This window comes from Lutjanus erythropterus, chromosome 4 (assembly GCF_056507025.1).
Source record: "Lutjanus erythropterus isolate fLutEry1 chromosome 4, fLutEry1.hap2, whole genome shotgun sequence".
NCBI lineage: Eukaryota > Metazoa > Chordata > Actinopteri > Lutjaniformes > Lutjanidae > Lutjanus > Lutjanus erythropterus.
Window position 1 is genome coordinate 29,249,151 of NC_139320.1, and position 18,482 is coordinate 29,267,632.

The 18,482-nt window shown below is 40.4% G+C and overlaps 1 protein-coding gene across 1 annotated transcript; it reads left to right on the plus strand.

Moving 5' to 3' along the window:
• The first annotated feature begins 669 nt into the window (after positions 1-669).
• Positions 670-18,412, plus strand: LOC146328511 (sushi domain-containing protein 6). Its single transcript, XM_084717549.1, has 5 exons — positions 670-918; positions 9,614-9,721; positions 12,949-13,152; positions 15,699-15,843; positions 16,663-18,412. Exons 2-5 carry the CDS (start codon positions 9,628-9,630, stop codon positions 16,991-16,993), a joined length of 774 nt encoding a protein of 257 aa, XP_084573675.1. The 5' UTR covers positions 670-918; positions 9,614-9,627; the 3' UTR covers positions 16,994-18,412.
• Positions 18,413-18,482: the final 70 nt, after the last annotated feature.

The following is an 18,482-nucleotide window of genomic DNA, read 5'->3' on the forward strand; positions in this document are numbered from 1 at the left end:
AATGTTATTTACATCGTGTTTTTAGCCTGAATCTTCACTGCACGTTCACGTGTATTTGCACATGTGTGTGTTGTGACGGTGTGCAAATGGCATGTTGGGACTTTAGGAGGCATTTTCTGTTTTTTAGTGACTCATTTTCATTTTTGGGTGAACTACCCATTTAAGTGCAAGTAAAAGTAGACTTGAGAATCTACTCAAAAAAATACAAATACCCCCCACCCAGTTCTGCCCCCTGCCTCTTCAGTGCCAACAACCAGACTGGTTACACCTACACACTCTTGGTTTTGTTTTAACTTGTTTGAGCCGCAGTTTATAAAATAGCTTTCAAGTCACGTCAAAAGAGTTTCCACGAATTTGAGGCAATTTCTATTTTTAATGTGTTTGTCAATTTTAATTTTTAGGTGGAACTGGCCACAATTTCCTTTTCCTAACTGTGAGAGAGGAACTGACTGGTTACAGGGTGTGTGTGTGTGTGTGTGTGTGTGTGTGTGTGTGTGTGTGAGAGAGAGAGAGAGAGAGAGAGAGAGAGAGAGAGAGAGAGAGAGAGAACTATTATTGCGTGTGTATGTGTGTGTGTGTGTTTCTGTGGTGAGATGCAGAGAGCGTTTCCAGAATATGACGTAGCCGCGCAGGTGGGCGGTGTTTCGCGGTCGGCAGCAGCCAATAGGAGTGGAGTGTGTCGGTGTCAAACACAGCTGATCGATGAGTCAGGGAAGAGCAGCCGACAAGGTCTCACTTGTTGCTGAGCAGCGGCAGGGATCATCAGCTGAGGACGGGAGGTCTGATCTGATCCATCGTTTCCTCACGATCCTCGCGTCCGTCAGTGAACGCAGCGCGGAGCTCCTGTGAACAGTCCGGACCGTGAACACAACGCCGCCGCCGCCGCCGCCGCCGCTGCTGCCCGTGAACGGCTCTCAGGTGAGACGTTTTACCGTTTAAAACCCCTTCAGTCTGCTCCGTTCACACCGAGGAGGTGCCGGTATTTAACTTGACCTGCCGGTGACTGCAGCTGATCATCACAGCTGTCATTAAAATCAATAATGTGTCGATATCGATCGGTCCGCCCTCTGATTTACTGTATGGGAAATGCGAGCGCTGTTTTTTCTGATTTGTTTGGATGAATTGTTGGTCTTTTAATTTTGACTTCATGCAGAACTCACATTAATATTTTTACTGAATTACAAACGGACAGTCAGTGCTTGTTACTTATTGATAAATTATTGATATTTCAGTGATAAAAAGAGGAGTTCATCCATAAAGGCCTGATAGGTAATAAACACTGATATGAACCTGAACTCATGAAGCTTCATTCATTTACTGACACACTGATGTTACTGAGGAACGCAGGAGCTTTTTACATGATGAACTGTGCGACTGTAAACGCACCAGGGCTTGCAGGACTCCTTGAGTGTAATCCAGGTTTTCAAGGGTGTTCAAGAGGTCATTCCAGGCAGACCTTGTTTGTGTCTTAAGAGGTCCAGGTTTCTTAAAGCAGTGCATTTGTTTTTATTATATTTAGAGAGCTAAAAATTACTTGATTAATCGGTCAGTCAATGAACTGTTATTATTTTAATTGTTTTAGTCGATTTCCAGCAAAAGCACCAACTAAAGCTGCAAGATATGGTAAAAACATACTGCAATTAATTTGATTAATTGTGATTGATTGTGATATGATTGATGATTAAGTGGGAATGATCATATTTGCATCACAATGCTGAATAAACTAGTAAAATGATGTGGCATTTGTTGGGCTCTGTACAAAACAAATGTGTTCTTACATCTGGAGAACAAGATTTATAGTCCAGAGCATCTCTGCAGCACTACAGTGCCTCATTATAATGATGCTTTCTTACATATTTTTCCTTAATCAAAACATTGCTGCTTATATGGTTTGGATATTGCGCTCGGCCGTATTATTATTTTGATAATATTTTGATTAATTGTGCAGCAACAACCATCCTCTGGTTGAACTCGTAGTCGTCAGAACATTAAAATTAAATTTAAAAAATTAAAAGTTGCAGCCATGAATAAATCTGCAGGACATAATCAGGATTTGAGGTGTATAAAAACAAACCTGTGTTCCCGGAGGGGTGTGTGTGTGTGTGTGTGTGTGTGTGTGTGTGTGTGTGTGTCTTAGCTCAAGTGGAACCACTTGACTCACAGATAAGACTGTAGTATGATGGCTTGTTCTCCATAGCAACACCTGGCTGACTTTTAACTGCAATTCAATTTAATACAACTTTATTTATCTCTGTGAGGGAAACAGCAGCCCTCCATCCACACTTGCAGCTGATAAGAAGAGAAAAACACAGTTTATCGCAAAACTAAAACATCTTAAGGCTGTATGCTTATCAATGGGTCTGGTAATAAATACACTGATAAATCTCGAAAAAAAAAAACTATTAATGAGAGCAATTTAAAGACACGTCTTCTACAGTTTTATTTAAAAGTGGCAACACAAGAAATACTGTAAATATAGGAAGAAAATCTGGGGCAAGCAGTGTTTTTTAAGAATTCAGGGGATTTTTAAAATATTTGTTATGAAGTGGAAAATAACTAAGATGTGGTTTTATAATCTTATCTTGATTCGCACCAGTAGCAGGCTGTTTGAAAAGGTCACAGTGATTTTAAGACGTCAAAATGCTAATGACAGGGACTCTTTTTGCAGCAGGTGCAGGTAGCTTAATCAGGTCGAAGTCCAGTTGCGAAACACTTTGATATGAAGAAACATAAATTAATGTCTGACTGACCTGCAGGAACTTGTAACCTGAGCTGAACTCTCCTACATTCATGATGAGTTTTACAGCTAATATATTAGCACATTTTAGGATAGACGCTAATATTTTTAAGCACTGGCTCAGGAAGCCACTAAATCTGGTGGCCAGAGTACATTTTTGGTGGCCCAAATGTGATCTTACAGTACATGAAAACAAAATGAGGCTAGTTGAAGAATTCGGGGGCGCACACCACAGTTTGTAAGTCACACTTTAACCTCCGTTCCCTCCTACATTTCGCCTCCACATTTTCATCGTTGGTTAAAGAACCGTTTGCTGTTGCTGTTTGCTGTTTTTGCAGAACTAAAAGGTGTGAAGGACTCAGGATGTTTGTAGAACTCTAACTTTGTGTTGGTGAAGGGGAAAAACCTGATGTCACCTACAAGGAATATTTGGTAACCACAAAGTAATTTATGTGGCCACGTGCTGTCAGGCCGTGGTTAAAGTCACACGATTACATTATTGGTCATTATCATCATCATCATCTCATGACGAACCACCAGCAGGGTTGAGATGGTCACTTTAGAAATGTATTCTGATAAATTTACTAATTACCTGTTAAAAAATGTAGTCAGTAATGTAATCCAAGTATGACAATATTAAAGTACTGTAATTTGATTACTTTCTGTTACTTCTGGATTACCTCAGTATGAAATATGGTGGAACTGTTTGGCCTAATATAGTGTGTTTCTAGGGCTGCAACTATAAACCATTTTTTCAGTTAATTGATTAGTTGTTTGGTCCATGAAATGTCATAAAATGGTGAAATATGTTGATCAGAGTCCAAGATGATGTCCTCAAATGTCCCACAACCCAAAAATATTTGGCTTACTTTCAGAGAGAAGTGAAGAAACCAGAAAATATTCACATTTACGAAGCTGAAATCAAGAATTTGTTTCTTTTTAATTAAAAAATGACTCAAAATGATTAATTGATTGTCAACAGTGATGCAAATCAATTTAATAGTCGATTAATAATGGATTAATTATTACATATTAAAGGGTTTTAATCTGATTACATCTTTTTTTCCCTATAACTGTAATGCCTGGCTGTTTTTTTTTGTAACCAGATTACATAATCCTGCTACATGTACTCTGTTACTCCCTGAGCCTGACCACCACCAATCCAAAATTAATATGTTGTTGCTTTTTTATTCAGTCTTATGTTTATCAGACTGTTAGTTTACCGTTTAACCAGCTCTTATTTTGAAGTGCTGATCAATAGATAGAAGTGTTTATATCTTTGTTGCAGCTCATTATAGCAGAAGCTCCCCTGCTGTGAGCTCTAATGCAACGTCAGCACTTTCACTGTGTTTTGTGTGTGTGTGTGTGTGTGTGTGTGTGTGTTCAGTGTGCAGCATTGTGTGCACTGGCTGCTCACATCCTCACAAACCCCCATTATGTGCTGCTTCTAGTTTAAATTAAATCCGCTCCGATTTTCAGAAAGTGGAGAGGAAGTTTTGAAGGTGTGGTCTGAGTAAACATTTGTGTTGTAATTTGGTTTAGTTCCCTACAACTGAAAGTGTAAAAATAATATCAGTAGTTGCCAAATATACAAACTGAGCAGGTCACAATAGTCTTATGAAAGTTTAAAGGGAAAAAGACGAGGAGGTTTAACTGTAATTAAAGAAAGGTTGTGATCAGGCGGTCGGACTGGTTGTAGGTGAACTTTTGTTGTTTTGATTGGTTGTGGTTTTCATCCAGTTGCATCTAGAGGCATTTTGGTCTGCATGTTTTAATAACGCCACTTGAAAACTGAAAATGAACTGGTTCTGATGTTTTAGGGATGTATTTTAAGTGTTTATTTTTGCTGTAATTGAATCTAGACCTGAAACAAATAGTCAATAATTGATCAAGAGAATAATAATCTGTGATTATTCATGGAGAGGCATCACTCTCTGGTTCCAGCTTCTTATAATTGCAAAAATGTTCTTCTTTCAAATGTTTTCTTCTTTCCTATAGACTTTATAAAAACTAGAGATGTTCTGAAACCATTTTTTTCTTCTTCCTGATATCAATTCCAATAACTTTGCATATTATCTGATTATTACTCTGGATGTGATGTGATTGCTGTCAGTGGTCAGGCTCAGGGTGAAAAATTTTGGCATACAAGATGCTGCTGGGAAATAGCACAGCCCATAATAGATCACATGATGTCAGATTGGTGCGTCGAGTCGCCGATACCCAACCCGACATTTTAGGCCGTACCAGAGGCATTTCAGAAAGTGCTGATGTGATAACTCTTCCTCTGATGTTGCTCAGGTTTCAGGTAAGTTAGACTCCAGACAGGTTGAACTCCACTCCAACCACAGATCAGAAGTGAAAGTCTCTGAGAAACCCAAACATAACGAAAGCCTCCTTTTCTGCCCTGTTCTCTGGAACCATCATCTGTTCAAAATCATTTTTAGAAGCAGTTCTCATAAAATCAGGAAAGTCATTAAGTATCAAGTGGATGAAACAATGTTAAGTGCGTTATTCTGAGCTCTTAAAGTGGTTCTCCAAGTGTTTTGGTTAATACTCTAGAACCCTGTGTTTCATACTGAGATGTGAAAATGGTGCATGCATGTTTTTCCTTTAATAAAAGACAAATAGCACTCTGACAGTGAACTTTAATCCAGCACTTTTCCACCAAACATTTTAGGGCAGCAGAGCAAAAAGATCAAAGTTCAACATGGCAGAGCAGCTACTGATCAACCAGGCTGTCAGATGTGGTTCAGTAGGCTAAGACACTTCACACTATTTACTACAAACTCAGTGTAACTGAGTCAAAGTAGACTTCCAGCGGTCGTCCTTGTGCTTTATCTCTAGTCTACAGCTCGTTCTCAGAGATCAGGCGATGCTTCCTGCAGCAGGTCTTTCCTGGGATTTTCCCTGTGGATGTTTCTGTAGGTGCTGTTTGCGCTGCCGTCGTCTTGCTGTAACTACCCAGCTCTTTCCTCTGTTTGTGCCAAACAAACGGCTGTTGTGGCTGGAAACATCAAACGCATCACTTCCTGTGTGCCAGAAAATATTTCCAAGAAAGGGCTACCAGACACCGAGTGTTTACAGCATTTATCACGACACAACGTGCCGTTTGTTTGACACACTTTATCTGAGTCACCGCTGAGACTGTGAGCACATAGTCAGAGTGGGCTTCCAGACTCATTTCATGCATAAAAGGTCTGTTAGTTCAGTTTAGGAAAACACAGCGCTGTCTTTAAACTTAAAGGGAAAGTTCAGTGTATTACCCACAGTAGATGTCGGTCGACATGCTCCCAGTTTGGAGAAGCTCTAGGAGGAAACCAGGCATTGTACTGCTGTGGACAGGGTCAAATCAATATCAGTTTAAGTGTACACTATATTTAGAAATGTTTTTCACCACTTTACCTTGCTGTAAGACAGTCTTTTTTTGGCAGGAAAGTGCTGTTATATAAGTCTAATATCACTCCCTGCAAAGCAACCAAACTCCATTGGCAAAAACACTAATTTTATACCACAGATCACAGGAGTTACCAGGGTACTGCTGCCTTGATTGGTTAGTACGTTTGTGTTTTTGTCTGACTTCAGTGTTTTAAAGGGTTAGTTCTGATCCACCACAGTCGCACAATAACACAAACAAACTAACCAGTGGAGACAGCAGTAGACCAGCAACTCCCATGTTCTGTGAGGTAAAATTATTGTTTTTGCCAATAGAGTCTGGTTGCTTAGGAGAGAGATATTTTGATTGGAAAAGGCTGTCTGACAGCAAGGTAAAGCAGAGAAAATATTCTTAATGTACTCTTATACACTCATGTTGATTTTGTAAGTGGCTAAAATGTTGTATGACCCTGTTCACAGCAGTACATTTCTCAGTTTTGTGCACCTTTGCTCCTGCTGCTTGTCCAAATACTCTGACAAAGTACCTCATACAACCTCACTTCAAATCAATCCAAACTGTTCATTTAAATCCCCGTCAGTCATGAAGGAGAGGTGTAAATGATAGAGATACAGACTGTGCAGAGCCTTTTTTTTGGTTTGTTTTTTTGTCAGTAACTCAAAGTGCAGCTGCAGCAGAGGAGTGTGAAGTCACCTGCAGTGAAGCTCAAACATACCGTCAGTCTTCAGTCTTCACCAGCCTGTAACAAGGCAGTGCCAGATTGTGCCAGCTGACACTGAAATCAGTGGGAAAACTGACATTTAAAGCTCGCCAGAGTGGTGTTTGTAGTGAGGCTGGTCGATGCGTCACAGATTTAAACTGAACTTTTATTCATAAGCTCGTGAAGATTTCGGCCCGATTTAAGGCAAGCTGTTATCCTACAGGCTGTGCTATTTAATGTCAGGTTAAAAAAAAGAAAGAAACAACATGTAGTTACCACATGAAAAGAAGCTGAATTCATTTAGAGGAATTTACTGTTGTCACAATAATCCTGCAGCCGCCGCAGATCCAACTTGACAAACATTCAGCAGAAGTTATAATATCACAGCGAGCCACGATGACTAAGATGCAGATCTCCCACGCAGATCTGTGGTCACATAAGATGGAGCTGTGTGTGTGTGTGTGTGTTTTTCAGCGTGTGTGTGTGTTTGTTGAACCTCTGTAATGTTTGAATCCTCTTCATGTGTGTGTGTGTGCCCGTCTGTGCGTGACTGAGGCAGGGGGCCCTCCCTCGCTGCTCCCGAGATGACTGGCATCTCTCCTGACATGAAAGCACCAAACACACACTAAAGGCAGCAGAGCACACCTACACACACGTTTTCACACACCGAAAACACACCGTGGCATTTATGCTGGCACCCTGGCAGAGGTCGGGCTCTGTTGGCACCAGTTCATCGCAGGAAATGCGTGTCTGGGGATGAGCTTGGTGCGAATCATCTGGAGAAAGAGTTTGGGTTTGTTGTGGTTTCACTATGAATAAAGTTGTGTTGCTGCTTAGCTGCTGCTGCACCATCAGATGTGACAATCTGGTCAATATGGTCAATGTTGACACGGTAAACACTGTGAGGTGACAGTTTCACTATTGGTCGACAGTGAAAGGTTGACATCAGGCCAGGTTTACAGACTCGTCAGAGCAGAAGACAGGAGCAACATTTAAAGTCAGATAGTTGTCATCTCCTCCAGCTGCCATTTCTTATTTCTTATAAATTGAATAATCTTGGTTTTATTTATATTTGTCTTTATTTTTTTAGGTTGTTTTTTTATATGTTGGACTCTGGATTGTTGTTATTTTTAATCACAGATGTGTTGGCTGCATTTCTGTGTTCTTTCAGGATGATAATGATGTTGAACTGCCAGAAACATCTGCTGCGTTTTACATCATATATCAGCTGGTTGAATTTAGCTAGAATTTCTTGTTTTACTTCATAATGGAAACTTGTGATTACACTATAGTGTGACTTTGAGGTGTGAATTGGGTACCAGTAAAGTTCCTCTTAGTGGTATTTAAATAGGTGGAGGAGATGAAAAAAGACTGTGTCATTTCAAAAGAGCTATGTAAGTGTTACTGAAGTTGCTTCATGGTACAAAATGAAAAAAGGTGCTTCTCTCCTAGAAAAAAAAAATGCTTTTGGAACAATTACTTCTGCAACAACAGAAAATTAATATTCATAATTAACCATTATGTGATTTTTTTAAAATGAAAAATTCAAAACATTCTCTTGTTTAAGTTTCTCAAATTAATGTGAACGTGCTCGACTGTTTGTTGTCTTAACATCAGAGGGTATTAAATCATTTTTTGGACAAAAACTACGACATTATTGTGAAAATAATCAGAGCCATATTACAATGTCAAGTCAGGTAGAGTCTATTTTATTTATTTTTGGCACTGAATGATAACAGAAGTTGTCTCAGGGCACTTTTCATACACAGCAGAGCAGGTTGAAACTGTTTAAATACATACAACAGTTCCCACAGTGAGCAAGCACTTGGCAAGAGTTGTGAGGAAAAACTTTGAAACAAAGAAAACTTTGAGCAGTGTGTGGGTCTTCAACAGGGGTCCTCAAAGTTACTGTAAGGGGCTGTTTGTTTTTTACAAAACATTTAATTTACACAACAATGACAAAAGGCTACCCATGAATCCTTGTGCAGTCATGTGAGCTAGCTAACCTGAAACCACTGTGCATCACCTCTGCATAACAGCAAACTAGTTTGTGACGTATTAATGAAACATATCTGCTAATTAACTATATTGTTATTATCTAATGTGTACAGATGCTCTGTGAGCCACAGTGGAGACTGAGATCATCTCCACCACAAAAACCACCTGTGAGAGTGCAGAGAGTGAGGCGTTATTGCACCTAAAATTAGCCATGCTAAAACTGCTGCTAACTTAGCGGCGTTTGTTTTATTGATGCTGCACTAACGCAGTTTCTAAATGACATGTTGCAGAAAAAATGTGTTTGCATGTTGAATGCTGGTTTTGGAGGGCGCAGACAGGGGGGAGTCAGTGGTTTTGTGTGAAAAATCCAAACGAAGAGTTTGATCGGTGCAGCTGTTCAGTGACGAGCAGCAGGAGCAACCAGCAGAGGTGTGGTGGCACTCGGCAGCTGACAGGTGTGAATGAACACAACAGCAGCAGGCTTGTGCTTTGTCAGCCTGCTCTGGATTAAAGCAAACAACAGGCCGGTTCACAGCTGACAACACGTTTAGACTGAAAAAAAAAAAACCCTTTCTTTAACAGCTGTCATGTCGCTGATATTCACTGCAGCTGAAACCGGTAAACTAAGCTCCTTATAGCTCTATAGAAATGTGACTTTTGCTTTTGTTCAAAGATACTGACCAGACATGACCTCAGAGTGTGTGTGTGCACGTGTGAAGATGGCTGCCGGCGTGTTTGTGTGTGTGTTTTCTCTGCATCTGATGCCTCATCTCTGTTGTGTTCACAGGGAAGTCTGGTTTGATGTCGGGGTCAGTTCTGTATCCATGGCTGTGTGGACGTTTCAGTCTGGTCTGCGGACTCCTCCTCCTGGCCTCCTTACCGCTCCTCGCTGCAGGTACGACCTCTGACCCCACCTGTCCACCCACACCCCTCACACTTCTGTGTGGTTTAGGTCACGCTGCAGCAGTTCCCGGCAGTCTTTGGCCAACACACTTGAACAAACAGACTCAAGTTTTTGAGTCGAGAAAGAAAAAACTTTAAGTGTAACATTTGCCGAATTTGCAAGAAAGCCCAAATAATTAAGAATTTTTTATAGATAACATTTCACAAAGTTCATAAAGTTTCTTCTAGCTCAACAGCTCATAAAATTGCAAGATTTTTTAATGGAGTCTGGTGACTTTCTCCACAGGCTACAGGAAGTCACCTATATTGGTTACTGCTCACTGCATTTGTAAAAACTGACATGTGAACTGTAACCCTCTTTTCTTGTTGTTCGTGTTCTCCAGTTCTTCCGGGCTGTGGGTAATAAGCGGGCTACAATTTGTCTTTCTTTCTCTCATTTAATATATACGCCAACACGGCACGACAGTACAAACAACTCCAACTTAGGGGTACAGCAACACCTCTACACTCTCTTAAGCACGAGGCACTCTCTCTGAGTGTGTCACCTATATCTGTCTGTACTAAGACAAGTGCAGGTAGGACCCAATTAACTGAACCAAGGGGATATGTCACTTAAAACACCACACATGAACACACAAATGAAATAATATACAAAATAATATAAATGACAATGAAATAATAATTTACAGTAACTCAATGACGCTGTAAAAATATTACTACTTAAATATAAATAATATACCTATTGTACTGCTAAATAAGAAACACAAATTTACACAATAAATTAAGTAATAAAAATAACCCAAAATATATAGTGTACAGTAATTACAGTTACATAACCATTAATAAAATGTTTCCAAATTTAGTGCGAACAGGGTTCAAATACCTTCTAAATGTTGGCAGATAGGACTTCATTCACAGAGTAGGCACCAGTACAGTGCTGCAGCAACAAAGTGCCACATTTTATTAATTTTTTTTACAGGAAAAAAAACAACTTAATGTGTTGCATGTGATGCCGAATTTACAGGAACACACAAGTGATTAAGAGTTTGTCGTAGACTGCATTTCACAAAGTTTTTAAAGTTTCTCCTCACGCGAAAACTCAAAATTGTGAGATTTTTAAAGGGAGTCTGAGGACTTCCTCCACAGGCAACAAATATCGGTTACTGTTTACTGTATTTGTAATATTTGACATGTTTCCTGTCAATTAAATCTTGTTGTTGTATTGTTTTTACAAGGAAAAAAAACCTTGCAATCAATGCCAATGCAAAGGCATGAATGATTAAATGTTGTTGTAGGCAGTTTTTCCTCAAAGTTAATTAAGTTTCTCCTCACTCAGCAACTCTCAAAATTGGGCAGTCTGGGGATATTGTGGTTCAGTGGTGAAATCAGTGGAAACACACGGTATTTTCCTAAACATCTGCTGCTCATCGCGGCAGATAAGAGCCCAAACACATAATTTGCATTCTGATGATAATGCAGTAATACAGTGAACCAAATGGAAATTATTCATTAAGTCTCTACAATCCTTCAATCATTTTAGCAGACAGCTAGATATTTGTCAAAACAACTAGAATGAGCAGTGAAAAAAAAATGACCTCCATGACACCGTTTGCACAAAACTCAAGTGAAAGTTCAGTCTTTCCAAAATGACAAAAACTGATACTAACTGTGAGATACTGAAAACCATATGGAATCCCTTAAACTATCTGTTTATGATAATTTCATTGACACATACCACCGCAGTGAGACACCGAACCAACCTCAAACCAGGTATGGTTTACTTTTTAAAACAGGCCAGATAGATGATCTCCAGTGGTTTGGATCGAAGCACACGGTTTTATCAGACTTTTATGATGACTGATTGTGAAACACTACATGAACTTTAGGCAGTGTGTTGCAGGATGCAGCCGCTTTCTGTTCAGCTCAACATTTTCACAGAGGCTCGAAACTGAACTGTCTGCTCCTTCCTCTTCTTATCAGGGCTGCCTTTTCTGTTGAGTTCACACTTTTTATACTTTATTTATGATGTGATAAGTTGTGTGGAGTCTAACACTATTTGGGACTTCTGGTCATCAGAGTTACTCAAAACGTTGCAGTGACTTTTTCTCCTTGTTTCTAAAGTTTAAATCATGATTGTTGCTTTTACTCTCAAGTTGTGAAACCATCAGATTGAGATGAATTTTTAGATGAAACCAGAGAGTTTTTCTCGCGTTGGCTTCATTTACAGACACTCTGAGTGTTTTTCCACTCTCAGCCACTCTCACACTTGACCTACTGTTCATATGTTGGTGTTTGGGGTTAAGGAGCTTGCGGGGGCAGTGGAAACCAGAATTTTGCAGACGCAGACTTTTACAGTGGAAGGTGAAGAAATAGAGGAAATGGGTAACAGAGTTGGCTGCTCTCGCAGCGTTGCCCATTGAGTTAGAGTTTCTTTTCTTTTCTTTTTAAAACTCTTCTTTAAAACTTTTTTGTTTAATTTTTATTTTAAGAAGAAAGGGAGACTGAAAGAAGAGGAAAAAGCCAAGTGTACCAGTTCTTTGTGATTGCATTTTTATCGGTAATAATCCTCTCTGCATGCATTCACACATACGTGTAAATATGTCTTTAAAACCAATCCTGTAGAGCCTGTCACTCACATGTTTGTTTACAGCATCAATATCGCCTCAGTGTCCAATCACACTGTATCACCAGGTGTCTCACTCACTCATCGTCTCACCCTGACGTGGTGCCTGTGTGCTGAAACAACAACACCGACAAAAAAACACCTTTTCCTATTTTTAATTTCCCCAAATGTCACTTACATGAGCTGTTTCTGACATTTTACACTTGTGAAATCTACAACAGTACTTTACTGCACAAAATGAGAAGAAATAACAGTCCGTGCAGCGCGAACTGAGATAAATCTTCGCTGTGCAGTGGCAGCATGTGGAGGGAAGGAGTGAGAAAATCACCTCCAGACTGTTTAAACTCGCCTTTAAAGCCAAAAGAAAACAAACACATGCGGAGCGGAGCTGCAGAGCGGGGGGAGGGGAGGGAAAGAAGAGGGCTTTATGGGAAATGTTCCTTTAATTCTGAGAAACATAAACCAATATCAGCCGTGTGAGGTGGAGATGAGACGAGAGGTTGACTAACAATCTTGAATTTCAGCGCACAAATGCAACACAGGCACGTCAGCTTTTAAAGATCTGCTCTCATCCCTGTGTTGTTGTGTTTCTGCAGGCCGACTGACCAACTGCACTCACCCTCTGGTGCCAGAGCATGGAGGTTTCCGCTGTGACCCGTCCCCGTGTCGAGGTTTCACCCAGAAGACCTCCATCCATTTATTCTGTGAGCCGGGGTACCACATCAGCAACAAGGTCCGCGTCTCCAGGTGCCGACACGGGAAGTGGCAGCCTGCGATACCGGCCTGCATCCCTATCAAAGGTTAGACTTTTAGAAGAACCGTATTTATATTTGCTTTCTATGTGAGAATTTGTTGCTTTTTTTTTTTTTTTAAGTTCTTGTTTGTCTGACAAATAAGTCTTTTTTTGGCTCTGGGAAGTTGCACAAGACATTTTTCAGTATTTTCAAACATCTCATAGAATAAATAATTAACAAACAGTTTAATCTTTAATGAAAATAACTGCTCACTTCCAAACAATACTGTACTGGGAGTCTCTGGTGTGAAAATGGTAAAAGGTAAAATATGTGATTAGCTCAGCATTTGTCGAGGCAGGAGAATGCTTAAAAACTTGCATCTGAGTTGTTATTTACACTCGTTTTTGACAATTAAGATAATAAAATGACTGTTATTGAGGGGAAGTCAGCTCAGAGTTCACACTGATCCCATAATACCCCCAAAAAAGTATCTGCTCAACTTCCCACAAGTGCAGGAACTATGAGGGTGGGGGGTGCAGTGCTGAACATTTATGGTTGGCCGAGCACTCAGCATTTTATTTCGTCCTCCATTTTTTAAAAATAAGCATCTGCATACCAGTTTGTTTTTTGTTCATTGTGCTACGACACACAGCAGCATGTTGTTGCGCTGTCGCACAAATATTGATACCTGTCTGTTGCTTTATATGATGTCTTCACTGTGCAAAAAAGACTTGTAGAGCCGTTACTTTTTCCTATGTCAGGGGACTAATTTCCCTAATATTTGCAGGTTTTTGGACCACAGTGGAAACTGACAACAATGGGCTGAATTAACCTTTTAGTTCCTTGTAAAGTAGTTCAAGGGACTAAAAGTCCAGGGTGTTTCAGTGTTTAAATTCTCTGGGACTCGTTTCTTCCTGCAAACCTTAAAGAAAATCAGACTGACTAGTATTTAATACTAGATTAACCCAAACAAAGCGCTGTGGTTTCATTCGTAGCAGAGGGAGGAGAGAAAGAGCTCAGTGTGTCGAGCACAAACAGCAGGTTGATGTTTCACCTCTCTCTCTCTCTCTCTCTCTCTCTCTCTCTCTCTCTCTCTCTCTCTCTCTCTCTCTCTCTCTGGGGTCATGTGACTTTCAAATTCCCTTCTTCATCAGTAAGCAGATGTTCTTGGACGACTCCAAACATCTCAGGACATTTCCCGGCAGCCTGACGGGCATCGCTGCATTCCCTCAGTGGTTATTACCTCAGTTCATAATCTATTCATGACTCATCGCTGCGTTTAAGAGCTCCTTAGTCACTTTATGACAGTTCCTTCTTGTTCTGAGTGTTCAGGAAGCAGACAGTGTGTCATTGTTATGGTGGGGTTACAGGGTTTGATTCCCTGTGGGGATTACCTGCACTTATACTGCTATTATGGCCGATTCCAGACATGAGATGTTGTCTGAAACTTTTCATAGGCCACTGGGAGTTTCATAGTGCAGCACTGTTAAAAGTAAAAGATAAGCTCTAATCTTATTTTTAATCTTTGGTTTATTTTTTTGTTATTGCTACAAAGACTCAACTTCTCCACTTCACACGATTTTGTTGAGTTTTGTCTCATCAAACCGGTGAATGAAACACTCTTCTATTAGATCTTATTCTAAATGTTGGCCTTCATTTAGCGGCTGTGAGTCTTGCAGGGCGTCATCTCACAAACACCAGCAGCACTAATACTAAAACAGCAGCTGCAGAAGTAGCAGCATTTATCTTTTGACCTACTTACCAGAAACGTGCAGACACGCTCAGACTCTCTGCAGGGGAACTAGAAGCTCTGCTTTCCTCAGACCAGTTCCGACTTCCTCTGTCGCCATTCACCCAAACACGCTACGACAGGAAGTCGGCACGCAGAACGAGGAAGCGGGCGAAGCCACCATAATAACCATTGAACATTTCCTCTGCGCTGACGCTCATGGAAAGCTACTGCCTCACTGTCATGGGCACAGAGAGAAACCACAGAACAAGATGAAAAACTTCCTCTCATAGATCTTATATCTGATTATCTGTCTCTCTTCAGCCCGTCGAGCCAGAATATCCGTTTTTTCCAGGCATGTGGTGCAACACAGGCAATAGACGTCATTTAACAACTTTGAATCACTATTTTTAAGTTCTATTTAACTTTTTGCAATTATATAAACACCAAATCAACATTTTAAAAAGTAAAGCACAAGGTACATATAAATACTTATAATGATGTGATTCTGCATCCATATCTACTTTTCTGTTGGATAATTGTCCAGATGAGATTGATTTTCTCATGTAGCTGTGACTAATGATTAGTTTCCGTACTTATTTATTAATTGATAATTCAATCTATTAAATGTAGTGATGTTGATGTTGTGAAATGAATGTTTTGTCTGAGCAACAGCCAAAACCACACAAATATTCAATCTATTCTTGTAGAAAACGGAAAAAAGCAGCAGATTTTCACTTTTTTTTTTTTTTTTTTTTTTTTTTTTTACAACTCTCAGTGATGGATCAGTTCCTCCAGCAGCGGCAGCAGGTGGTGTTGTGGTTTGTGGTACCTGTCAGTGTCTGTAGTTTCTGCTCTCAACGCTCGTCTCTCTCCTCCGCAGAAGGTCCCAACAGGAACTCTGACGACAGAGGGAACGACTCCATGCCCAGCATGGCCACAACGGCGGTGGGCGTGTCCATCTTCCTGCTCACCACCACTGCCTGTCTGGTCGTCAAGTCCCGCCTCTACCCCTGTCAGTCACACAGGTAACAAGACAATGGAGTATTTCTGTTGTTGCTGCATGGAAATATTGTAGAACACACCTATTTTGACTCCACTGATCAATAAAACTCAGACAAAATTGGCCACGTTTTGTCGGCAAAGATCCATTTGATTCATTTCAATGCATTATTTTGTTCAAAACACACTATAACATCAATAAATACCCACAAACTGCTGCTGCATCATTACAAATGTTCTGATATTACACTCCATTTTCACTCAAGTTAGCATGTAGATATTAGTGATATCTCGGTATAAAAATGACAAATGTTTTCTGACCTGTCGATTGAAACCTCAAAAACTTTCTACTTCAATGTGTTCAAACATCTATTACTTAATTTCAGTAGCACTTAGAATTATTCTGACAGTTGGGAAAAACTTTAAAAGGAGATTAAAACCATGCATTTACTCCAACTGTTTCAAGGAAAGCTTTCAATTTACTTTTGGTACAATGATGACAGGCATTTTACGCTAATTTTGTTGCTTTTACATGACAGGGAAGAGTTAAATAATGTATAAATGGGTGAAATATCCAACCACTCCAAGCAGATTTAGGAAAAAACAAGCAAATTTGCCAAAAATCTACTAAAAAAGTGACCAACTCAAATATAAAAATCAACAGGATCACTATGTCATTGTCTGATATGATAAAATCCACCTTTATATGATGAGGACCAGTGTAAAATCAATTCAGATAACAAAACAGGAGCGTGGCAGAGGTCAGAGGTCAGAGGTCAGAGGAGATTCACCTGTAACACACCTGTTTATTCTACTTCAGTAACTCTCTGTCTCTGTCCCTGCAGCCGTCGCTCCTCAGACCAGCTGGACCTGATGGTGGACGGACTTCCTGTCTCTCTCCCCTCCTACGAGGAGGCGGTGTACGGCAGCTGGGGGCAGCGCCTCCCCGCCTGCTCGGCACCCGGACCCACCCAGCTCCTACTGGCTCAGGAGGCTCCCAGCTGCCAGCAGTCGCCTCAGTCAGACAGCAGTCACCACCCGCTCCTGTCCGGCCAGAGCCCCGACAACCCGCCGCCCCCATACGAGGAGGTCCAGTCATCACGTCCCAGAGACAGGACGGGCGACGGGGACGTCCGGCAGCTACATGTCACACTTCCAGATGACAAGGACACCTGATGGACAGACTGTGGGGTCAAATTTTGATTGACAGCTGATTCCTGCAGAGCAGCGTTTCCTCTGCAGACGATAACAGCCTGAAAACGGCTGGAAAAAAAACAAAATAATGAACTGAAAGCTGCCTGCACTTTCACTGGTTGGCTGCAGCTCACCAGCATCAGGACACTTTGTCCTATCACACGCTATTTTAGACAAAGCTGATAAGCTCTGATTGGCCAGTCGTTATGACACAAAGACGAGACCGTGGAGGACTAAAGTACATTTATAAATGAGATGTTGATTGTATAATGTTTCGTATGAATGTATGTGACAGAAGAGTGAGTTTATGTGCTGTCCATGAAAACCTGATAACCAGAATGTCTTCAGGAAAAAAAAGTTGTTTTTTTTACTGTGATAAACTATTTTATTATTTAAAACATTTTAAAATGAGAATGTAATTCTTCAGTTCTAATAATGATACAAAAAACATCTGGAGTATTTGGTTTTCACAGGACAGCAGTAAGTGCCTGTGTGTGTGTGTGTTTTCAGTGTTGTTCTGGAGACGTCGTCCATCCTTCCCGTCAGTGACGGGGTCGACTGAGACTTCCCCTGTGAAGTCGAGTCTGTTGCAGGAACCTGACTGTTTCCATGGCAACCGACTCTCTATCTTAGACTTTTGTACAGCGTTTCTCTTTGAGTCTTAATTGGACTGTGATGTTGTGGATTTGAAACCAGCGTGGTGCACACACACACACACACACACACACACACACACACGTGCATACACACACACACACACACACACAAACACACACACACACACACGTGCATACACACACACTCAGTGGGTGATAAACGGTGACTTTGTGCAGCTCAGTTTGGACCAACAGCATGTCGTGATGTTAATTTAAAAACTGTTAATTTGGTGTATCAGCAGATATTCAGAGACTTGAAAATGCTCGGAAACCAAACGGTCTGTTTTAAAGTGTTTCTCTCGTGTTCATTCAGTGGTGAGTGAGGTAGACATGAATTAATTTAAATGTACAGTAAAACGAATCTTTCTGTTTACTGACATGGAATAGTTCTACAGTTATTTGCCCTGGTGGCATCGGTGCAGAACAAACAGGTGCTTTTATCCAAACAGTGATCCAAATATCCATTTTTATTCCACAACCTGATAAAAAACAAAAATAAATAAATAAAAATGTCACATGTTGGACCAAATCCTCCCAAACTCATCAGAAACTGTGTGTCCTCACTTGACCTGCTGGTTCCCTCCTCTGCAGAGCGACTGACGCCTTCAGACCTTGAATGTATTTTATGTATTATTTTAAATCTAATTATTATATGGATTGTAATACTTATATAAAGATTATTTGTACATTGTATTATTGCACAGAATTATATGATGAATAAATGTTGAGATGTTTATTTGTTTGACATCTTTGTTCGGCCTCATTTGTGACTTGACTGAAGTGTTATACGTTGGCTCTTTCTTGCAACAAGAAGA